The 26,741-nt window shown below is 35.0% G+C and overlaps 2 protein-coding genes across 8 annotated transcripts in view; one reads left to right on the top strand and one right to left on the bottom strand.

Moving 5' to 3' along the window:
• LOC110454681 overlaps positions 1 to 9,841 on the top strand; it is a 79,235-nt gene extending 69,394 nt beyond the window's left edge. For both annotated transcript variants that reach the window (XM_021504327.1, XM_021504328.1), the window contains 2 exons: positions 6,979 to 7,159; positions 8,123 to 9,841. In XM_021504327.1, the coding sequence (XP_021360002.1) occupies positions 6,979 to 7,159; positions 8,123 to 8,184 (243 nt within the window). In that variant the 3' untranslated portion in view covers positions 8,185 to 9,841. The remainder of the gene's footprint in view (positions 1 to 6,978; positions 7,160 to 8,122) is intronic.
• Positions 9,842 to 10,003: 162 nt separating this feature from the next.
• Positions 10,004 to 26,741, bottom strand: part of LOC110454680 (extensin-1-like) — a 43,479-nt gene continuing 26,741 nt past the window's right edge. For 5 of the 6 annotated variants that reach the window (XM_021504321.1, XM_021504323.1, XM_021504324.1 and 2 more), the window contains 5 exons: positions 23,690 to 23,774; positions 22,328 to 22,832; positions 21,655 to 21,783; positions 13,751 to 14,132; positions 10,004 to 11,396 (listed from right to left, as the gene is read on the bottom strand). In XM_021504321.1, coding sequence (XP_021359996.1) covers positions 11,126 to 11,396; positions 13,751 to 14,132; positions 21,655 to 21,783; positions 22,328 to 22,832; positions 23,690 to 23,774 — 1,372 coding nt within the window. In that variant the 3' untranslated portion in view covers positions 10,004 to 11,125. The remainder of the gene's footprint in view (positions 11,397 to 13,750; positions 14,133 to 21,654; positions 21,784 to 22,327; positions 22,833 to 23,689; positions 23,775 to 26,741) is intronic. The other variant, XM_021504326.1, reaches the window with a different exon arrangement.

Here is a 26,741-nt window from a genome sequence, read left to right as displayed (position 1 = left end):
GTAATACACTCTGATAAAAGGGACATTGTCGGCGTAATACACTCTGATAAAAATGACATTGTGAGTGTAATACACTCTGATAAAAATGACATTTTGGGCGTAATACACTCTGATAAAAGGGACATTGTCGGCGTAATACACTCTGATAAAAATGACATTGTGAGTGTAATACACTCTGATAAAAATGACATTTTGGGCGTAATACACTCTGATAAAAGGGACATTGTCGGCGTAATACACTCTGATAAAAATGACATTGTGAGTGTAATACACTCTGATAAAAATGACATTTTGGGCGTAATACACTCTGATAAAAGGGACATTGTCGGCGTAATACACTCTGATAAAAATGACATTGTGAGTGTAATACACTCTGATAAAAATGACATTTTGGGCGTAATACACTCTGATAAAAGGGACATTGTCGGCGTAATACACTCTGATAAAAATGACATTGTGGGTGTAATTCACTCTGATAAAAAGGACATTGTTGGCGTAATACACTCTATTAAGAAAGACCTTTTGGGCGTAACACATTCTGATAAAAAGGACATTGTCGGGTTTATACACTCTGATAAAAAGGACATTGTGGGCGTAATACACTCGGAAAAAACATTGGACACTGTGGGCGTAATACACTCTGATATTAACGACATTATTGGCATAATTCACTCTGATACAAAGGACATTTTTGGCGTAATACACTCTGATAAAAAGGACATTGTCGTCGTAATAAACTCTGATAAAAAGGACATTGTTGTCAAAATTAACTCTGATAAAAAGGACATTGTTGTCAAAATTAACTCTGATAAAAAGGACATTGTTGTCAAAATTAACTCTGATAAAAAGGACATAGTCGGCGTAATACACTCTGATAAAAAGGACATTGTGGGCGTAATACACTCTGATAAAAAGGACATTGTTGGTTTAATTACTCTGATAAAAAGGACACTGTGGGCGTAATACATTCTGATTAACAGGACATTGTTGGCGTAATACACCCTGATAAAAAAAGACCTTGTGGATTAAAACACTCTGATGAAAATAATTGAGTTTCGAACTTGGCCGACCCCTTAAGGCATTTAACCCTGTGACCAAGTTTGAAGAAAATCGGTTAATATTTGCTGTAGTTATTGCACGGAAACGAAGCGTGACAGACAGACAGACGGACAAACCCAAATTAATATCCCCGTTTCGGTGAAATCAGGGGATAAAAATCTAGAAAATCAAAAGGTCCTGGCTGTTTGAATTAATCACCATTTTTATTTCTCTTAAGTGTATATTCTTGCGACACTTTGGATAAAAATCGTACAGGAAATATATATAAACTTTATTTATTTTACAACAATTATGAAACATGTTATTTCAGCTTATATTAATCACATTTGTTGGCCTGGATATTAGCGAGTAGGGTGCCTTACTGTGACAGAAAACCGAGTACCCAGAGAAAACCCACGTGGTCGGACAGGTGACCCCATACCTTTTCATGTCCGATTGGGTAATCGAACCCCGGCTGCCTTGGTAAAAGGCAAGTGTGCTATCCACTTCATCACCCGACCACCCAATACAGTACACAAAGTACCTGTGTATAAGTATTTGACTATTATATTTCAGTTGAAAATGGTGGTATGTTTAGCCTCAGACTTTTCCCATGCAAATATTTAAGGTCGATGAGGTCATTTGTTTTAACAGTGCCATTTTTCATTTATGGAAAAACTTCAAAATCTTGCCGTTTCAATTAAGTGATTGTTTTTCTCAAAAAATTGTAAACATCAATTTCAGAAAATAAAACAGGCAATTTTGTTCAGGCACAGAATGTTTGGGGACTTATTGTTTTTATTCCTCTGTGTTCTTTTTTTTCTTCTTCTTCTTCTTCAGCCATGAACTTGTCCAGAGGTTTTCTCAGAAACTATTCAGCGTATCATCATGAAACTTCACACAGATACTCATGAGGGTGTCTAGGTGTGCAACAGGCTATTTTTATCACGACCGGAAGTCAAAGATGGCCGCCAGAACCTTACTTCCGGTTTTGGAGTTTTTGGCTCTGATTTCGTAGAAAATTGGTACATAAGGGTTTTCAGGGCTGCCGAAAACAATGGAAACAGTTTTGAACAGCTCAGTTGTCATGTTAACGAAATGGAAGCCTCTGATTAGTCGAAAATGGAGGCCTCCGACTGGTCGAAATTTAGCTGTTGTCTGATTCTGCCCCAACTTGGTACATAGGGGTTTTCAGGGATTCCGAACACAATGGTAACAGATTTGAAAAGTTCAGTTGCCATGGTAACGAAATGGAGGCCTCTGATTGGTCGAAATTTAGTTGTTTTCTGATTCTGCCCAAAATTGGTACATAGGGGTTTCAGGATTTCCGAACAAAATGGTAACAGTTTCGAAAAGTTCAGTTGCAATGGTAACGAAATGGAGGCCTCTGATTGGTCGAAATTTAGATGTTGTCTGCTTCTGTCTAGAATTGGTACATAATGGTTTTGAGGGATGCGAATAACGATGGTGACAGTTTCGAACAGATCAGTTGCCATGGTAACGAAATGGAGTCCTCTGATTGGTCGAAATTTAGCTGTTGTCTGATTTTGCCCAGAATTAGTGCATAGGGGTTTTAAGGGATACAAAACACAATGGTAACAGTTTCGAACAGCTCAGTTGCCATGGTAACAAAATGGAGTCCTCTTATTGGTCGCAATTAAGCTGTTGTCTGATTTTGCCTCAGTCCAACAGGGGTCGTTGGGGGACTTCTGTAACGGCCATCCGTTACAATTAGTACTAGTTAATACTATTTTTCTGAATTTTTGTAGGTAATAAATAACAAGTTCTGTTTTGTTCATTTCCCATCATTTTATTAGCCAAAGAAAATTTTAATACTCATCGCCTAACACTACACATTTTAGCCTCACACTCTACATCCAGTAAACACTTTGACATGATAAAAAAAAACTATAAAACTTGTACAGCCACAGAAAGACAGTCCTAACGCCAGTACAAATGGACTGAATAGAATAGTCACTGAAATGCACTATTAACCTAAGAAGTAGATTTCAAACACAGTATGTCATCATTCCTTTGTTTGGATAGATCACCAGTATGAGATTAATTACATCTAGAAGTAGGCAGGGAAGGTTATTGCAAGTATTTTTGTAGAGGTAGCAGGCATATGTTGCCAACTTGGTGACAATCCTTTAGCCTCTAACCCCACTGGAAGACATTCAGGAATGACTGTCACTCTCATTACTAGTCTCACATTAATCTCCTCCCCGTCAAGTGCAGGCTTCACCTTAAGCACCCCTGAAATGACATTTAATTACATGTAGTGTATATATCAACAGAAAGTATATATGCATTAAAAAGCAAAAAGCCTGGTACAAACAAGGTTTGGTGATCATCTATGTAACACAATATAAANTATGCCACCTGGCTAATATCTCCCTATGTGTGTATGCCTGTGTGTGTGCTAGAGATGTATTGTGTTCTGTTTGTAGTGGGACCGTGCTTCCAACGGTATCATTTATAGTGCCACCTCACTTGAATGCTACAGCACAGGTACCGCAACACACACCCCAGACCATTTTATACTCCACCTGGGTTGTTGGAGTTGTGTGGGCAGGAGAAAAACACTTTCTCTAATATTCCATGCGTACGGCGACTACGGGGATCGAACCCCGGCCGCCTGCTTGGAAGGCGGAGTGTTAACCACTCGACCAATCCGCCTTTACACATTCATTGGATGTAAAAGAAAAACCATTGAACAATCAGAAACGATTGAGTTCAGGGGGAAGATGACCCCATCTCAACCTATGCAACAACCCCCTCCCTGCAAGGCACACACTCAAAAAGGTATTAACAAATTTAATACATACAGTCAGTGTATTTTGTCAGGATTGGAGGTAAAGAAGCAATTCAAATAGTACATCTAACCAGTTTCAGGATATTAAAGTCCAAAATGTTTTTAAAGCAGAGACATATATTTCGAGCAACTAAATATTGTATTTATGAGGAATATATATCCCTGCTTTAAAGAAAGATCCAATGTATTGATCATTGGCAAAGCTTGCTAGGTCTTCTGTTTGCTAGTGGATTCACCTGCTTACCAGTGTATAGGAAACTATGTGTCTGCAAACACATTATGCAGTTGAATGGTTGGTGTTTGGGGGTTGTATCTGCACTGGTAAAGTAATATAGGTTATAGGCAGAATTTTAAAGTAAGGTAACACTGCTGTAATCAACCTTTAAGCAAATCAATGCTGTACATATTGTACCCAATTCAATTTTATTACCTTCTGTATGCAATTCCTAATAGATTTCCATTCTGTCAGAATCTGTCCTGCATGTCATACTGAATGTGGGGAAGACACTGATGCCATAGTCTTCTGAATGTTGTTTCTGAGTGGCATCTACTTTCTGTTTAACTGTTTGATAAAAAAAACAGCATCACAACAAATAATAAACCAATCACAGGAAACATCATTGTATAACACCAGTTTGTTCATTATGATGAGAATGAAATGATAAGGTCATATATAATTAATGTACATGCATAATATACCATGTGAAATATACTGGTAAAAAGGCAGGGACAAATGAGCTCTGGAAAGGAGTTGACTAGGTTGGTTGTTAAGTACAATATTATGACAGTATTTAATATATATATATATTGCATTTATCTGTCAGGGGTGTGTAATACTGTACATATCAACTGCTTCAACACTTGGGCTAGTAGATTTAATATCAATTTGGTCTAGGGAAAACGTTTAATATTTACTATGAAATCATAGGTTGGGCTAGTAGAATGTATTAAAATTAACTTGCAGGCAAATTTGTGAAAATGAAATTGTACATCTGAAAACATGAAAAATGGGTGGAGACATTTTTTTTATTTGGAAAAATATAAAATAGGGACACCTTAAGTTAAGCGAATAGTTTTGTTTCAAATAATGGCACAGTGAATCAAGTAAATAGGGAATCTATTTGGCAAGGTTCATACATAATTTCAGAATTTCACAAATATAACATTTCAAATTGAAATAATTCCAATATTTGAATAATTATTATCCATCGAAAAAATTGATAATGACCTAATTAATTGACTGGAGCGTAATTGGATTATAATATTATAACATTTATAACTTAATTGCATTAAATGTAGTCTTACTTACTGACACACTCAGGGGAATTTCAGTTGGGTGGATGTATATGTGTCTCTGCCAGGAAAGTTTATAGAAGAAAAAGTCATCTCTTACACTTGTAACATATAAGGATGTGGTCATCCCACAGTGACTTCATCTGCATACCTGATACAACAAGGAAAAAATTGAACTCTTAACACAATATAAAAATATTCTGAGACACACAAGTAGGTAAATCTAAATTTTATTTTATAATGTTGTATTTTTTCATGGTTTGATTTTTTAAGCATTTGGTCATTAATCTCATTATAGATCTATAATAAAAATAACACCAATTTTTCTTAATGTTTACATACCTTGAAATCTTTGCTGTACATGCTCAGCATGTTTTTCTTTCTTCCGAGTGTTCCCATAGAACTGCATCATACCACAGGCCCCTGTGATCATGCTTAAGAAAATGTGTCATAACATTCTTAAGATAGTAATGCATGTTGATATTATTGAAGTGCAGAAAACATGAATTGCCGGTTAGCAGATTAGTATGCACCCCTTGTCCCACACGCCTGAACCTGGCCAACATTTAGCACGATTACAAGCCAAAGAAACGGGAAAGAAATGACTGAACTAATCGTCTGTTTCTGCAGCTATCACACTATAACATACATGTACTTTAAATTACTACATACTACATGACACAAGTTTTAACGCAGCCACCGTGTCTGTCATCTTCCGTAACATATGTAAATAATCTACCGGAAGTGTGCGCACAAGAAATCGGAGAAATCCCTGGTGCCTCGATATTTAAGTAGTAATATTTTACATTCTTGTATAGCAAATGAGAGTTCCGTTTTCGCGCGTAACAGAAATAGAATATAGAAATATGACGTCAGTCGGAATTCCTGTTTTTCTCCCTTTTCATTGGCTAGAAGTCACTTCCTGTTTCCCCACTGGAGGGCTACTTCCGGACGAAAAAAGCGCAAAGGCAAGGTGTAGAAAGGAGAAGCAGCTCTGTTTACGCACGCATGTTTTACCATTAAAGAGCTTCGCTCGGGCGCCTTCGGCGCCCGAGAGCTACGCTCTTATTAACTCTTGGGTTAAAATACCCAACGTTTATGTGGAAATTTCTTGAACTGATCGAGCTGTTTTTTACATATGAGAGAATATTGATAAATGTAAATTATAGGAAAAACAAACAAATGATATTGGCGTCCACTTTGTAAGCGAATGTCAAAGTCTTTTTCAAAGTAGGGACAGATTACTTGACAGTATAGTAAATATACTCGAGATGACAGGGCACGTGCATTTCCCACATATGGAGGACGATCAACAGTTCTGTGTTATTTTAGGTAATAGAAACTTACTAGGACTGAATGATGAGCATTTTATGATGGATATACTTCCTGATCTAAAACAAATGATGGTTGATATGGAACCCAAACTAGAGGTACACGTTCCTGAACTGGTATTCTACTCTTGACAGAATTGAACAAGATTCGATTGTAAATGATAAATATAGTTCATAAATATCAAATTAGCGTACAAATATCTTATGTAAATGAAATATCAAACCCAGTGTTTAAACTTATCCATGTGAGAGTGCTTCTTAAATGTTTATATAAGAGGTCAATACTCAGTAGTTGCTAACAATTTAACTAAATGTGAAACTTGCCGTGTTGAAGCAAATGATCTGTGCTGTTTTCTCTTTACTTATCGACATGTAATATGGTCTAATATAATGTATTAATTAATGCAATAGTTGTAATCTCTTTACCTAGAGGAAATAAAGAAATATGTATATCTATCTATCTATCTATCTATAACACTGCGTTTTTGATTTCTAAAACAGACAGTGATGATGTACAACCATGACGTCACCGTGGTGGTTATCTACGTCAGAAACGCTGTCAGCATTAAGCCAGTGGCTGCGGTCGTGGAAGGTTTCATCCAGAACATGGCCACAACCGGATGTACACTTTATACACGGAAGATCCTTGCTCCTTACACGATCGAAGTGATCCCTGCGTCCCGTAAGTATCCATCAAATGTATGCCCCATAGTGAGATCCAACATTATCTAGCATAGTGTTGTAGGCAGTGCTTGGTACGTATGTTATTTATCTGACATATACTTAAATCCTCCAAACGAAGACTGACATCTGATTGGTCGGAATTTAGTTATTCTCTTATTTAAATCAAGTTTTGGTATATACATTTTGTTTGTGTAATTATCCACCTCAGACTCGATCTCAATTTCAATTTACATTTTGGACGAGATAGCCTCCGTTCACTGCTTTCTGATTGGTCGAAATTTAGGTATTATCCGATTACAATCGAAGTTGTATTATGTTGTTGTATCAATCTACTCCAAACTCGTCACAACTTCCATTTTGCTGCCAAGGCCTGATATCGGATTAGACGAAGTTTGCTCCAAATGTTTATGACTGTTTATTTTGCCACCTCAATCTCTCTCTCCGTTGATTGTTTTCCGAATGAACAAGATAAGCACTTTGACATGGAAGTTTGTATGCCGGTGTATTCTGATTTGGCCTCCTTTACGACCGCAGTCTTTAACGACTGTCGAGCAGATACAACCTGTTGTTATGTTGCCATTTCAGGATTAATCTTCTGACAATTAAAATACTCGTAATGAATATGTTTGCATAGAACAGATAACAGATTAAATTGTTTAAACTATTTCCTGAATAGTATCAAGGCAAAGAGGAGCGAGAGGTAAAGAAATAACTGTTAAGGACGATTCTCATTTGTTTGAATGAGAATACAGCTAAATTTATTGTGTAACATGTCACAGGTTTTGATAGTGATCTGAAAGGGAGATGCAATATTTCATATATTACATTTTGTACTACATATCTGGTAAAGATATTTACATTGTGCATGTAATATATATCATTTTTTGTAATGTATCACATTTTCTGGTTCAGATCTAGTAAAGAGAGATGCATTGTATTTTATATCACATTTCTTTTACAGATCTAGTGAAGAGAGATACTTCCGCTGCTAAATTTGAAAGGGACATTAAAAACATGGATTAATGGCAGGAATATGACAGTTCCTACATAAGTCGCCTCTCACCTTAACGACCACTATATTCACGCCGGCCGCTACCCACTATATTGTTGGATAGATACTTTCCTCCAGTGTCATTTCCATCGTATCAACAGTTATATCATGAAGGTCGTCCTCTTGTATTTTTGTATTAGATGACTTATTATTACTAGCTGGTTTGTTTTATGCTTGAAATTCGTCTTCAAAATATAGTTGACAAATTGTCGCCTTATTTGTTTCATCATTTAAAAAAAAAATCAGTTTAAAACCTTAAAATGTTGCAAAACGTATTGTTTGCGGTATTGCTTTTCATTGTGTTCTCTCAACATTTTTATTATTATTTTTAATTCATTTGTTTTGGTCTTTTTCATCTATAAACCCTTTCCTGTTCTAATCCCCAATGACCGTAGAAAGTATCTGCCTATTCTTTGGTTTTCAGTGGATTATTACTATAATGAAATACAATTGTCGTTCATTAACGTGACCGTATCCAGTCTGTACAGCAATATGTACTGGCTCACCTTTACTCCCCGTACAATTAGTATACACACAATTGTCGGACGAAATGCTGTGATCACTTTCAATCTTTTGGTGACCCCCTAAAGACCACTACGGGCCTTTTTGAAAATTGAAGACGTCCTACGCTTCCTTTTTCAAACCAAGTGTTTTGATGTCAGCCTATTCATCAATATTTTCTGTTGGAAAACCTTTGAATGTCCCCGACTCACTATAGGATATTAGGGTCACAACTATGCATACAAGTCCGTCTATCTGCCTACTGGTATCTCCCTCTGTGGGTCTAACTGAACCATTTCTAAACTATCTTTGTATATACAATGTATTTGAATGAGAAAACTACTACTATCACAGTAGGGTTGTCCCCTTATTAATGATTTATGTTTTATTTTGACCGGAAAATATACGTAAATTTAAAATTACAGGAAGACTGATCCACAATGCATTTTACTGTTTTACAACTAGTCAGTAGAATGGTTTTATCTTAACGATTTCTTGACGGTTTCCTTTAACATCAAGCCATTCACCTAAAGATTGTGAAACAGCAAAATGCCAAGGGGATCAGTGTGGTTGTGAGGTTTCAACTTTCGTGAATATATAGATAATTGGTTGTAATAACTAACATCAGATATGTGTCTATATAAGTGTTAATGTTTTAACAAACCTTTGCATAATGTAAACGTTAACAACTATTAAGTTAACATATTTTTGCAGTAACCCTGACAGGCTTTAGAAAATGAAAAAAGGGTCATCAAGCTACTACTCTTTTAACCTGTAGCGCTTAATTTGCATAACCATTCTGTTGATTGGTGTAGGGATACCTAGCTGTGTAAACCTCCAGAGACCAGGAATACGTCTCATCAGCTGTTGTTTCTTATGTTGACAGATATTCACCTACAGTTCTGTGGTTAATGTTTTCGTTGACATGAGTTAATGTTGACGGATTAACATTAATGTTTATGAACAGTTGTTTTTCTCTTACGTGTATCTTATACATTTTGTTATCTTTATATCATGTTGAATATTTACTAAATCAAAAATTGTAACCAATGTGTAAAGTACACTTAACTTTCTCTGTTATTTCCAAATATCTGTGATCATATTAGCGATAAAGATTTAGTAAACCTTTGCTTTCGTTGTTGATTTTTTCCCAATTTTTAACCCTTTTCCCCCCAAATAACGAACAGCAACCATTACAAGGTGCAATAGTCCAATGTCCGTTCTTATATTTCGGTAGTTTTGTTTAATTTGTTATTATATTCAGATCAAAAAAACAACAAAGATAAGGCCGTAAATGAGAGACCACTTTATTGTACGTTCACTGTACAGGACAATGCATCTTAGCTCATCAATGTCTGCCGTGTATGATATATCCCTTTTGCATCTCGATATAAATATATATATATATATATAAATTAAACGTGTAAAAGATCTGTTAATAAGTCACATTTACAAATAAAAATGTTTTATTGCACAATCTTAATTTAAGGCATAAACTTTAATATGAACATTCCAGGAAAGAGGAAAAGGCTACAAGAGCACACGAAAGCGAATCATACAAAAACCGTCCAATCAGAACTGTTACATCACATTTACGGACCAACTCACCATATGTTAGTATGAAAATTGGCCGCTAACTACTTATGTCAGATCATAGAATGCCGTCACATCATTAACTAACACAGGTAAACTTGTCTAGGTAACGACCCTAAATATAGTACAATCACAGAAAGCGTGCAACTAGTCGTCACACAACAACATGTATAATAAATATTGTATTGCACATTTTCTCGATGTCCGACCTTAACGACATAGCTGACATATATTAACCAATGTCTTCGAAATCTGATCGTTTTCACGACGTTTTTACAAATCTGACGATCTTCCTGTCATTGGAAGACATCTTCCTTTGTACCGTGGATGGACATCAGAAGACGAAACATCGTTTGTTCCGCTCCACAACACAAAGGGATTAATTACAATTATAGCTTCATTGTCTAACACCAATTCAGCACCATGACAAGTTTCTTATTCAAAAGTTCTCGGAAGAAAATTCAAAAGTTTGTTTTTCTCAAAATAGACCGAATATGCCACTACACACCTCAAAACTCAAAGCTTTGCATGAATCTAAGAATAATGAGAAATGTTTCGCTCCAAAGCAATGGGTCAAGGCAGCCGGGACAAGGATGGCCTTTAAGAATTTACAAATACATATGAATATTTGAATTGCACAATTAATGTACCATCATCTCATCCCTTCCCAATACAATTTCTGTATCCGTCACTGACCAAGAACTTCTCACTATTTCATCGCTACACCACAAAATATAAGTCGGTTTATCATCTTGTCTCAGATTTAGCACCTAAAAGTCCGAGGTTCCGTAATTAATTATACCGTCACATATTTAGCATCTAAAAGTCCGAGGTTCCGTAGCTATCGTCAAAGCCGTAGTTGTTCTGTGGAGCTTGTTGATACTGCTTTTGTGCAGGTGGAGCCGGCGGTTGATGCACTGGCTTGTAAGCCACCGGAGGTGGCGGAGGCTTGGTATTCACCGCGGGGGCAGCGTGTGACGCTGGGTTCCGATCATGCAGCATACGATAAACGTGTGACTCGCTCCAGTCCCTGTCTCCAGTCTTGGTATTGGCTGGAGTAGGCCCAGAGGGTGTGGCAGTGGAAGACATCCTGTCAGCACAAACATTAGTTACTATTTAGCGTTAAAATGTCTGACATTGTTTGGTATGGTTTTAATGAATCGTTATCCATCTTTTCTCAAGAATGGGTTAACATGTACTAATTGAACTTTTATGGAATGTTTTGAGATAATAATACTTCTATATATATTTAAAGTTTGCAATACATTGTAATCAATATCAATAATGCAAAACATATTGAAAAATGACAAAACATAGCAGGTGTTCATACTTAGTTATAATACCTAATTGAATCAACAGATGTTATGAACTTACCTTAATACATTATATCTCATGTCATGCACTGTATTTTTCCTTCTATTGTGTTAACCTGACCATTATCCTAAATAATATGTTAATAACTTATATATATATAATCATTCTTACGTTATACACAATGCAGTGGTATAGGTGAAACCGATCATATACTTACCGTTGATCGGAAAGCATACCTGTTAATATTAATGCCAATAGTATACATTCGTGTCCATTTAATTCATTAATGGGCGTGAAAAATGTCTCGGGAGGGGCCGAGAGCTATGTGGGGACACAGTGTCTAGAACGTGTTATATCTAGGGAGGGGTCGATAGCTATGTGGGTAAACAGTGTATAGAACGTACTATATCTAGGGAGGGGCCGAGAGCTATGTGGGTATACAGTGTATAGAACGTGTTATATCTAGGGATGGGTCGAGAGCTATGTGGGTGAACAGTGTATAGAACGTATTATATCTAGGGAGGGGTCGAGAGCTATGTGGGGAAACAGTGACTAGAACGTGTTATATCTAGGGAGGGGTCGAGAGCTATGTGGGGGAACAGTGACTAGAACGTGTTATATCTATCCCTTTGAGTAATATTACGACATAAAGGACCTGCTTTCTAACCAGGCTTTCAACCTTCTCTGTATTTGGAAACACTTTGTAGGTGTACCTGGCATGCTCCCAATTTGTATTTTGGACCTCTACAAAATAGAGTTACCTTTCTTTGTTTGTTTTAATATTTTCCCTGTGTTCATCGATAATGCATTTTAAACAACAAAACAAAATCGCTCGATCAGCCGACACAAATCTTGATAAAGCAGAAATAACACTCAATTTCTAGTCTAGCACCACAAAAGAAACGCAACGGAATTCAAACTGAAATTCAATTATATTTACTTCCACTAAAATAAGATAACACAAACACCTGATTGTAACTCAGTATTCGACAGTGAAAATTCCTTATACACGCACTTTGACACCCCTAACCCTACTCCCTACTAACACTACAGACATTTGACTTTATATTCATGCACTACCTATCCTACAGATTGGGAACATGCCAGTAACGCGCCACCGGGGTCTAGCAGTTAACACTAATCACAGGTACAAACGTGGTGGTGGTGGTGGACAAGGTTCAGAGGTCATGCTGTTAACGCGGATACTAGTCAGAGTCTACTCTACCATTACAGGGTCCTGCGTGACGTCACACCACCAGTCCATGATAGCCAACCTACGTCGTACAGTCGCCCACAAAACAAGTGTATCTGTCTTTATTTAGTTCCCCTTTTAAACCAAATTACATTTCTTCTGTTATCAGAATTTTCGTTAATGTGTTCTATTTACACCCATTAATGTTTGGAAATAACAAAAATCCAACATCATTCATGATGATGGAAAGCTGACGCAATATTATCATCACAATACATGTGTTACTGTTTTATATAATTTGATTTCCTAGCTATAACTTCAGTTCATTCTTCATTCATAAATGTTATTGCATACTGTAGAAAAAGCTGCAGGCTTCTGTTGTCTTGTTACAATGATGTTTAACATGCACGTGACAAGGTAAACACTATGTAAATAGTATTTTCTGATGTATAACATAATGAAAAGGATTTCTTTGATTTTATGCTTGTATTGCTATATGAGAGATTTGAATAATTGAAAGCATATCATTTTGTTTAGATTGAACCTCAATTCGCATCTACCGAGCTCAATGCACATGCGTTACAAACTACGACAGGAAGAAGGAGTATTCCCACAAATCCTCCAATCACAGTACTTCTTGCATGTTTGTGCTAGACGTTACTGTAATATGTCATTGTGGCGACGCCCCTTTCTATAAAGGACGGTGGCTGCTATCATGGACTAAGTGGATTATGTGGATCCGCCGCTACAGGTATGGTGGCATGCCCTGGCGGCTTGTCTCCACCTCAGTCTTAACTTACGGATATCGACCTTGTGTTTGACCTGTATATGTGTCCTTTATATTGGCCCCGGAATACAAGCCCATGGGCGAATTGTACTGTAAGTGAACCACCTTGGCATCCCCAGCGTCACCATGGGGTGCGCCATTAGGCACCGACCTTATAGGGATCTGTCTCTGGACCGGAGCCTGTGCAGGGGGTCTGGGCGACGTCGGTTTGGGACTGACGGAGGGCGGGCCTCCTCGCTGAGGAGTGTTTTGGACAGGCATGAAGGAGTCCTGTTGTTCAAGTTCCCAAGGCTTAGAGACATTTGACGATCTCAGAGAGCTGGACCACGCTGGTGGCCTATCATAACCACCCATATTGTCCCCGCTGTAGTTGACTGGTCTGGACTGTACTGGGGGTGGCGCTGGTGGTGCCGATGGCTGGAACCTTGCAGGCTCGGGTTGTTTCTTGATTTTCGTGTAATCCACGCCAAAGTCAGCATAATCTTGTGACTGCGGTTTGAACGGCTTCGGTCCCTTTTTACCTTTAGGGACGGCTGTAATACACAAAATAAACTATCTTAGAAAACATTTACTATTTATAAATTGTGATGGGAACTTACCATCAGTCATCAACTGCACTTCTATGCAATTAAAAAAAAATATTAAAAAATTACTTTAACGAACATTATATGAGAAAATAACTGTATACACTGTATACTAAAATATTTGATATAAACATGGTTAAGTAAAAAACTGCTACAAATTCTGTATATTGAAATAACTGCTATATACATGGTATACCTAACATAAATGCTATATACATTGTAGAACTAACATAACTGCTATATACATTATATACCTAACATAACTGCTATATATATTGTATCACTAACATAACTGCTATATACATTGTATAACTAACATAACTGCTTTATACATTGTATAACTAACATAACTGCTACATACATTGTATAACTAACATAACTGCTATATACATTGTATAACTAACATAACTGCTTTATACATTGTATAACTAACATAACTGCTACATACATTGTATAACTAACATAACTGCTATATGCATTTTATAACTAACATAACTGCTACATAGATTGAATAACTAACATAACTGCTACAAACATTGTATAACTAACATAACTGCTATCTACATTGTATAACTAAAATAACTACCATATACATTTTATAACTAACATAACAGCTATATACATTGTATAACTAACATAACTGCTACAAACATTGTATAACTAACATAACTGCTATCTACATTGTATAACTAAAATAACTACCATATACATTATATAACTAACATAACTGCTATATACATTTTATAACTAACATAACTGCTACATACATTATATAACTAACATAACTACTACATACATTGTATAACTAACATAGCTGCTATCTACATTGTATAACTAAAATAACTACCATATACATTATATAACTAACATAACTGCTATATACATTTTATAACTAACATAACTGCTACATACATTATATAACTAACATAACTACTACATACATTGTATAACTAACATAGCTGCTATCTACATTGTATAACTAACATAACTGCTATATACATTATATAACTAACATAACTGCTATATACATTGTATAACTAACATAACTGCTATATACATTGTATAACTAACATAACTGCTACATACATTGCATAGCTAACATAACTGCTATATACATTGTATAACTAACATAACTGCTACATACATTATATAACTAACGTAACTGCTATAAACATTGTATAACTAACATAACTGCTGTATACATTTTATAACTTACATAACTGCTATATACATTATATAACTAACATAACTGCTATATACATTTTATAACTTACATAACTGCTATATACATTGTATAACTAACATAACTGCTACATACATTGTATAACTAACATAACTGCTGTATACATTTTATAACTTACATAACTGCTATATACATTGTATAACTAACATAACTGCTACATACATTGTGTAACTAACATAACTGCTATATGCATTGTATAGCTAACATAACTGCTATATACATTTTATAACTTACATAACTGCTATATACATTGTATAACTAACATAACTGCTACATACATTGTGTAACTAACATAACTGCTATATGCATTGTATAGCTAACATAACTGCTATATACATTTTATAACTATCATAACTGCTATATACATTATATAACTAACATAACTGCTATATACTTTGTATAACTAACGTAACTGCTATATACATTGTATAACTGACATAACTGCTATATATATTGTATCACTTACATAACTGCTACATATATTGTAAAACTAACGTAACTGCTATATAATTATATAACTAATATAACTGCTATATACATTGTACAACTAACATAACTGCTATAAACATTGTATAACTAACATAACTGTTATATACATTGTATCACAAACATAACTGCTACATACATTGTATAACTAACATAACTGCTGTATACATTTTATAACTTACATAACTGCTACATACATTGTATAACTAACATAACTGCTATATGCATTGTATAACTAACATAACTGCTATGTACATTGTATAAATAACATAACTGCAATATACATTGTATAACTAACATAACTGCTATATACATTTTATAACTAACATAACTGCTATATACATTATATAACTAACATAACTCCTATATACTTTGTATAACTAACGTAACTGCTATATACATTGTATAACTAACATAACTGCTACATACATTGTATAACTAACATAACTGCTATATATATTGTATCACTAACATAACTGCTACATACATTGTAGAACTAACGTAACTGCTATATACATTATATAGCAAATATAACTGATATATGCATTGTATAACATACATTACTGCTACATACATTGTATAACTAACATAACTGCTATATACATTGTATCACAAACATAACTGCTACATACATTGTATAGCTAAAATAACTGCTATATACATTGTATAACTAACATAACTGCTACATACAGTGTATAACTAACATAACTGCTATATGCATTGTATAACTAAAATAACTGCTATATACATTGTATAACTAACATAACTGCTATATACATTGTATAACTAACATAACTGCTACATACATTGTATAACTAACGTAACTGCTATAAACATTGTATAACTAACATAACTGCCACATACATTGTATAACTAACATAACTGCTATATACATTTTATAACTAACATAACTGCTACATACATTGTATAACTAACATAACTGCTATCTACATTGTATAACTAAAATAACTACTATATACATTGTATAACTAACATAACTGCTGTATACATTTTTTAACTTACATAACTGCTATATACATTATATAACTAACATAACTGCTATATACATTGTATAACTAACATAACTGCTATATACATTGTATAACTAACATAACTGCTACATACATTGCATAGCTAACATAACTGCTATATACATTGTATAAGTAACATAACTGCTATATGCATTGTATAGCTAACATAACTGCTATACACATTGTATCACAAACATAACTGCTATATACATTGTATAACCAACATAACTGCTACATACATTGTATAACTAACATAACTGCTATATACTTTGTATAACTAACGTAACTGCTATATACATTGTATAACTAACATAACTGCTATACACATTGTATCACAAACATAACTGCTATATACATTGTATAACCAACATAACTGCCACATACATTTTATAACTAACATAACTGATACATACATTATATAACTAACATAACTGCTACAAACATTGTATAACTAACATAACTGCTACATACATTGTATAACTAACATAACTGCTATATACATTGTATAACTAACATAACTGCTATATACATTGTATAACCAAAATAACTGCTATTTACATTATATAACTAACATAACTGCTATATACATTGTATAACTAACATAACTGCTATATACATTGTATAGCTAACATAACTGCTACATACATTATATAACTAACATAACTGCTATATACATTGTATAACTAACATAACTGCTATATGCATTGTATAGCTAACATAACTGATATACACATTGTATCAGAAACATAACTGCTATATGAATTGTATAGCCAACATAACTGCTATACCCATTGTATCACAAACATAACTGCTATATACTTTGTATAACTAACATAACTGCTACATACATTGTATAACTAACGTAACTGCTATATACATTGTATAACTAACATTACAGCTATATACAGTATATAACTAACATAACTGCTACATACATTGTATAACTAACATAACTGCTATATATATTAACATAACTGATACATACATCGTATGTTTAACTAACATAACTGCTATATACAATTTATAACTAACATAACTGCTATATACATTGTATAACTAACATAACTGCTACATACATTTTATAACTAAAATGACTGCTAAACATTTTATAACTAAAATGACTGCTAAAACATTGTATATTAAATAACTGCTATATACGTTGTATATTAAAATAGCCGCTATAAACACGGTTGTCTGTTGGTTTACGCTAGTAATTTGCCTATTCCTAGTTACCAAATAAGATCGTCATGGCCCTGGAGCCACGATGAAGGATTTGACATGATAAAGAAGGTCGAGTGGTAATTTGAGTTTGATGGCACACGCTACCGATACTCAAGAAATAGCACATTGATTTTTGAGAAACCTGGGAAATAGACGCATGCATAACATTTGTTCCATATTAATGTTTTTAAAGACCGTTCGCAGTATATACCAACTAAACGCATACGTCACAACCATGCATTTGTATCAAAGAATGATTACATGCATTTGTCTCTGAGATAATAATGTTAATATATTTATTATATAAGTAAACCTTAGATGGCTTGATATTGGATTCGGTTTAAGGATCTTTGTTATAAAGACGTAGGTCCCGGTGTATCATCGCCAAACGTTACAATATTACATATGGTATAGTTTGTCAATAATTCAACAGTGAGTCATGTCCAAATATCAGTCATTATGGTAGAGAATATATCTGTATTACGTTACAATATTACATATGGTATATGAGTGATAGCAGTCATTATGGTAGATGACCTATCTGTATTACGTTACAATATTACATATAGTATATGAGTGATATCAGTCATTATGGTAGAGAATCTATCTGTATTACGTTACAATATTACATATAGTATATGAGTGATATCAGTCATTATGGTAGAGAATCTGTCTGTATTACGTTACAATATTACATTTGGTATATGAGTGATATCAGTCATTATGGTAGAGAATCTGTCTGTATTACGTTACAATATTACATTTGGTATATGAGTGATATCAGTCATTATGGTAGATAATCTGTCTGTATTACGTTACAATATTACATTTGGTATATGAGTGATATCAGTCATTATGGTAGAGAGTCTGTCTGTATTACGTTACAATATTACATATGGTATATGAGTGATAGAAGTCATTATGGTAGAGAATCTATCTGTATTTCATCAACAGTTTAGGCACGTTAAGTGGTTTATGTTTCCAATAAGGTCACAGCTGAATTGTACATTTAAATAAATGCATGATCAAACATAAGAATAACAGGGAGGTGAGCCACTGACAGCACTGACTGGAGATTAACTCCTGATCCGTTTCATCACGCAAACGAAAACTACATTGTATTGAATAAGCGTGCATATCGATACACTTCACATAAATACTATCTTAGAAATGTGAATATATAGCATCAGTCTTTTACTTCCATATTATACAACTGTCTTTTTTTAGATATCATAACTGATTTACCTTATTGATCAACTATCTCGGTGTGTTGGTGTTAGCTATTAATAGTAAAGCATTCCATCATACAATGCAAGTATTCTTAAAACATAGAATTACAGACAAGATATTAGTTACACATGAATCTACACCTGTACAGGATACCGACAAGTATTCTTAAAACATAGAATTACAGACAAGATATTAGTTACACATGAATCTACACCTGTACAGGATACCGACAAGTATTCTTAAAACATAGAATTACAGACAAGATATTAGTTACACATGAATCTACACCTGTACAGGATACCGACAAGTATTCTTAAAACATAGAATTACAGACAAGATATTAGTTACACACGAATCTACACCTGTACAGGATACAGACAAGAAACAATACAACAAACCACTTGGTGTATTTGATCAACAACTAAAACAACGTTTTACACATCTTCAGGTGCAAGATGTGCTTGATTCTCATATTTAGTTATTATGTCATACGTTATTAATAATAGGCAACACATTCTGTTTTAAATATTTGCTTTTGACCTGGTTGTAATTCTATACTTATTTTGGACCTGTTTGTAATTTAATACTTATTTTGGCCTGGTTGTAATTTAATATTTACTTTTGACCTGGTTGTAATTTAATATTTACTTTTCACCTTGTTGTAACTTAATGTTAACTTTTGACCTGGTTGTAACTTGATGTTAACTTTTGACCTGGTTGTAGCTTAATGTTAACTTTTGACCTAGTTGTGCCTTAATGTTAACTTTTGAACTGGTTGCAATTTAATATTTACTTTTGACCTTACTGTAATTTAATGTTAACTTTTGACCTGGGTGTAACTTAATGTTAACGTTTGACCTGGTTGTAATTCAATATTTACTTTTGACCTGGTTGTAACTTAATGTTAACTTTTGACCTGGTTGTAATTTAATATTTACTGTTGACCTTGTTGTAATTTAATATTTACTTTTGACCTTGTTGTAACTTAATATTTACTTTTAATCTGGTTGTAACTTGATGTTAACTTTTGACCTTGTTGTAACTTAATGTTAACTTTTGACCTGGTTGTAACTTAATGTTAACTTTTGACCTGAACATTTGACCTGGTTGTAACTTAATGTTAACTTTTGACCTGGTTGTAACTTAATATTAACTTTTGATCTGGTTGTAACTTGATGTTAACTTTTGACCTTGTTGTAACTTCATATTAACTTTTGATCTGGTTGTAACTTGATGTTAACTTTTGACCTGGTTGTAACTTAATGTTAACTTTTGACCTGGTTGTAACTTAATGCTAATTATTTCTGAAATTCCACAGGCAATGATGTATATCTACTCTTGTCATGGTTGACGGTGACTTGTCCCGTATTATCTAGTTAGTATTACATTATTAACTCTTGACCTCATTTTTATTGAATTATTACTTTTCATAATGTGCAAACTGAATTATTTACCCTTTATCGGGCTCACAAGGAATGAGTTATTTAACATTTGGATATTTACTTTAGAAATGGTAAAATTGACTTCATTTACTTGTCTTTATATTGTGAGCTCCAGGTCATGTTAGAACTTAACTCTGTTTCTATTTGGTAAGCTGTTCGCCCAGTTAACATTGAATTGTTTACGTTTTGACATGTTAGCTTTGAATTGTTTATTTTTTGACATGTTAACATTGAACTGTTTACCATTGATCGTTGAATTATGCACACTTTACTCGGTAGCATTGAAATGTTAACACCGATGTATTTGCTCTTGATGGTATTATATTTCATTGTTTAATGTGCAAAACAATATTTCTAAGCAGCATACGGTTTTATTCGGTACCTACAGAAGATCCAACCTTTATTATAATCTACCTGTGCATATCTACAGTTGTTAAAGAGCTACAAAATAAGAACTGTTGTCTGCAGCTTGCTAACGTCTAAACGCACGACAAACACTGCCTGCTTAGTATAGCATCATTCGCCACGACCCTGTGCGCAGTTCACAAGGAAAACACAAAAATACAACCAATTACAGTCTTCAACCATCGGTTCAATCATAAGTTATTAGATAGCTTAATGCGTCAATATAGTGATATAGAACTGTTGATTAAAAGCCGTTATTCAGTATACACAAAATAATAGTTAAAATACTTTTCGCCTAAATTAGTTTTTAATTGAAGATCATGGTTGCATTTATTGGTGTTTGAGAAGAAGCGGGACGAATTGTAGCCGATACGTTGTGGAATAGACTGTGCTGTACTATTCTACTGGGTCACCTTTCTGAGGCTGTGCGGCCTGACCAAACATTTTTCGTCGTTCCCAAACTGGAGCTGTTGGATAATTATCTTCCTCCTCTTCTCCAACCTCTTGGAACTCGTTGTTGCCATTATTATAGCGCATGTCCTCTGTTATATCCAAAGGAATGCATCAAAAATAACAAATCAACCAACATCATAATTACTACTTGATTTTTCTAGTAAAACTACGCATATTCAAGGCATATAATACAAACCCACCAGGCATCTAACAACAAACCAAACCACTGCAGCATTAAGGATTCAAATGGTAGCGAAGGGTAGGAATGGAATTATAGCGAATAGCAAGGGACGAGTAGGTAGACTATAGGCCAGGTATGAAGGGATATTATTGACAGAACTACGAGTTACACAGTAACCTGGACGTCGTTACAACAGAGGACGGCGCAGACGATGGACGTTTACAGAAAGAGGGACCTATACACGTTCATCAACGTTATAGCATCGTAACAAGATTAAAGAAACTAGGCAACTGACTTTTGAGGGTCAGATGAGTACTTTGTTTCAAAACGGAGCACTTTTTTTAGATTGGAGACATCGTTAAACACAGCTGTTAATGTTTGCAATAGAACATTTTTACAAACCTAGCACCATCGTATGCATGTATGGTTTAAGCTATGGAGGAAGTACTTACGTGGTGGTGGTGCAGGTTTAGAAGAAAATGTCTGCTTCCTCTGTGAAACAGGGATATATGAGAAATCCTCCTCGGGGACGGGGTCACTAGACCGGATATAACTTGGCTGCTGGTCCTGCAGTTCTGCCTGTGTCGACGTCAAACCTGGGGAGGGATAGGATGGTCCGGCACTGAACTGGCGCATTGGAGGAGGAGCTTGGTGTTGAACGGGCTGTTGGTATGAGGAGAAAGACCTGGGTGACAAAGCACTATCAAGACTATCCTGGACACGCACCATCATATTAGGTTGAGGGGAGTACTGCTGTTGGGAGGAGGAAGGGGATTGTTGCGGGGACCACCCGGTCTTCGCCGGGGGCTTACCGTAACTGGCACCAAAACTAGTAGTACCACCTCCAAACGTGTTGAGTGTGATCTTTTTGGGTTGGTGTCCGGACGTGTTCTGTGGTGGATGCATGCTGGGGGCTGCGTACACCGGATCTGGCCGCTTCTTTATAGGAATCTGGATCTGTTGAAAACATAAGAATTGCAATTTAGTTTTGTCAATAATTCCGGACAAATAAGTATAATATTGTTTTTAACACAAGGAAATGATTCGTATTGCACTAACGGTTAGGTTTTGTCATTTTCCTCTGAGGGTAGGGTATGAAATAAATATAATAAGGAAACAACAGAAAAAAAGAAGAAACACAGAGAAAAGTACTGAATACCGTAACGATAATATCCGAGAAAAAAAAAGAAACAAACGAAAATATAAGAGAATGATAAAAACTGTTTTTTTAGGAAGAAAAAAAAGGAAAACGAAATTCACGAAGATATATGACAACATTTAATGTTGAGAGCAAAGTAATAAAATAATGAAACGGTAACATATTACATCACTAAACCTAGACGAAATTAGCCAACGAGGTAACACGTAACATCAAAGGGAATTACTAAATAATGAAGAAACGAGAAGAATGAGGTGACGTCAAGAATTATAAGAAACGTTAAGCCACAAAAGTACGCAAAGAGAAAATAAAACAGAACTCGGAGAAAAAACAACAACAAGACGACAGAGCTACAGGTGAAACAATCAAATTCTAAGCGTATAAGAAAAAATCAACGAAATATAACGCCCAGGGATAAAACTGCATAACACTGAATGAATTTTCTTTATAACGAAGAAAGGAATGGAAAACATAGGAAAACACGCCAAGATAAAGGATGACAAAACGATCGACATTTATAAATAACGAAGGAAATCAAATGACGAAAATAAGTAGGTATGTTGTTATTGAAGTATTTAATAAATATATCAATCCGATACCAATATCATTATTATAGTCTTTATACAGTATCTGTCATACCGTGCGGAATACTCACCGCTCCCGGTAAAACAGCTGGTAGGTTAGACGGAGCTCGTGTTGGACTTTGAGGATGAAGAGGGTTGATGTTTGGTGTAGCCGGTCTGTACCACACAACAAAGAATTAAACAACAGATTATATGATGAATCTGGATGATGCGAAAAATATTAATATATGCAAGATTATTGATTACTCGATCAAATCATGTGTTATAACAGATTGTACCAGCACTAGCAAACGGTTACTCAATAACATGCTCTCGTGAAACGAACAGGACGTATTGGTCATCATTCCCCCTCCATATAAACATAGCTCACTATGAATGGGATATTATCATCATTCCCCCTCCATATAATACAGCTCACTATGAATGGGAGATTATCATGATTCCCCCTCCATGTACACATAGCTCACTATGAATGGGATATTATCATCACTCCCCCTCCATATAAACATAGCTCATTATGAATAGGAGAGTATCATCATTCCCCCTCCATATAATNTCCATGTACACATAGCTCACTATGAATGGGATATTATCATTATTCCTCCTCCATGTACACATAGCTCATTATGAATGGGATATTATCACCATTCCCCCTCCATGTACACATAGCTCACTATGAATGTGAGATTATCATCATCCCCCCTCCATATAAACATAGCTCACTATGAATGGGAGATTATCATCATTCCCCAACCATATAAACATAGCTCACTATGAATGGGAGATTATTATCATTCCCCCTCCATATACACATAGCTCCCTATGAATGGGAGATTATCATTATTCCCCCTCCATGTACACATAGCTCACTATGAATGGGATATTATCATTATTCCTCCTCCATGTCCACATAGCTCATTATGAATGGGATATTATCACCATTCCCCCTCCATGTACACATAGCTCACTATGAATGTGAGATTATCATCATTCCCCAACCATATAAACATAGCTCACTATGAATGGGATATTATCATTATTCTCCCTCCATATACACATAGCTCACTATGAATGGGAGATTATCATCATTCAATAGGAGAGTATCATCATTCCCCCTCCATATAATATAGCTCACTATGAATGGGATATTATCATTATTCCTCCTCCATGTACACATAGCTCATTATGAATGGGATATTATCGCCATTCCCCCTCCATGTACACATAGCTCACTATGAATGTGAGATTATGATCATCCCCCCTCCATATAAACATAGCTCCCTATGAATGGGAGATTATCATTATTCCCCCTCCATGTACACATAGCTCACTATGAATGTGAGATTATGATCATCCCCCCTCCATATAAACATAGCTCCCTATGAATGGGAGATTATCATTATTCCCCCTCCATATAAACATAGCTCACTATGAATGGAATATTATCATCATTCCCCCTCCATATACATATAGCTCACTATGAATGGGAGATTATCATCATTCCCCCTACATATAAACAAAGCTCACTATGAATGGGATATTATCATCACTCCCCCTCCATATAAACATAGCTCATTATGAATAGGAGAGTATCATCATTCCCCCTCCATATAATATAGCTCACTATGAATGGGATATTATCATTATTCCCCCTCCATGTACACATAGCTCACTATGAATGTGAGATTATGATCATCCCCCCTCCATATAAACATAGCTCACTATGAATGGGAGATTATCATCATTCAATAGGAGAGTATCATCATTCCCCCTCCATATAATATAGCTCACTATGAATGGGATATTATCATTATTCCCCCTCCATGTACACATAGCTCACTATTAGGGGGATATTATCATTATTCCCCCTCCATATGCACATAGCTCACTATGAATGGGATATTATCATTATTCCTCCTCCATGTCCACATAGCTCATTATGAATGGGATATTATCATCATTCCCACTCCATATACAGATAGCTCACTATGAATGGGAGATTATCATAATTCTCCCCCCATATACACATAGCTCACTATGAATGGGAGATAATCATCATTCCCCCTCCATATAAACATAGCTCAATATGAATTGGAGATTATCATCATCCTCCATATACACATAGCTCACTGTGAATGGGATATTATCATCATTCCCCCCCCATATACACATAGCTCACTATGAATGGGAGATAATCATCATTCCCCCTCCATATAAACATAGCTCAATATGAATTGGAGATTATCATCATTCTCCATATACACATAGCTCACTGTGAATGGGATATTATCATCATTCCCCCACCATATACACATAGCTCACTATGAATGGGAGATTATCATCATTCCCCAACCATATAAACATAGCTCACTATGAATGGGATATCATCATTATTCCCCCTCCATATACACATAGCTCACTATGAATGGGAGATTATCTTAGGCATGAACAACATGAATGGGAAGATCATTGAAGCAGGCTGTCTGTCATCCAACAAGTCTGATACCTTGAAATCATATTTTCACTGTAATTTATATCCTGGCAAAAACCAGGATCAAATACACAATATATATATACATAAAATGGAATATCAGTAGTTAAAATGGGTTAATCTCTTACTTAGATAGGATTTTAATTATAATATTGTAACTATGACAAATTAGGCTTTCAAATCAGGTTTGTCACCTTATTTTTAATAAGTCATTTATTAAACAAACTTATATTTTAAACCAATTACTACTTATTGCCATACAGTTACTTTATATAGGAATTACTCTTTTAATCAAAGCTAGGGTTAATGATAGACGTCACCGTCACTTTGAAGCGCTTTAGAGTAATTTTACAAACTATATATGGCGCTATATACATGTTGTATATTATTATTATTACCGGAGTGTATCTCCAATCGTTACTATGACTTATGGACAGTGTGTGCTAATGGATGACTTATGGGGTATGACGTAAGTTACTGGTATAAAGTAGTTTGTTTAGTTATTACTTGAGGTTAATATTCATAACTTGTAGTAGTTTTGGGTTTCGACTTAGTGACTTTTGTTTGAAATATGCATAGAACTCTGTGGATGACGAAATTATTACTCCTTACATACCAAAATGCACCACTAT

Source organism: Mizuhopecten yessoensis, unplaced genomic scaffold (assembly GCF_002113885.1).
Source record: "Mizuhopecten yessoensis strain PY_sf001 unplaced genomic scaffold, ASM211388v2 scaffold8015, whole genome shotgun sequence".
NCBI classification, from domain to species: Eukaryota; Metazoa; Mollusca; class Bivalvia; order Pectinida; family Pectinidae; genus Mizuhopecten; species Mizuhopecten yessoensis.
The sequence above is the reverse complement of the archived record's forward strand: the minus strand, read 5'-3'. Positions and strand labels throughout refer to the sequence as shown.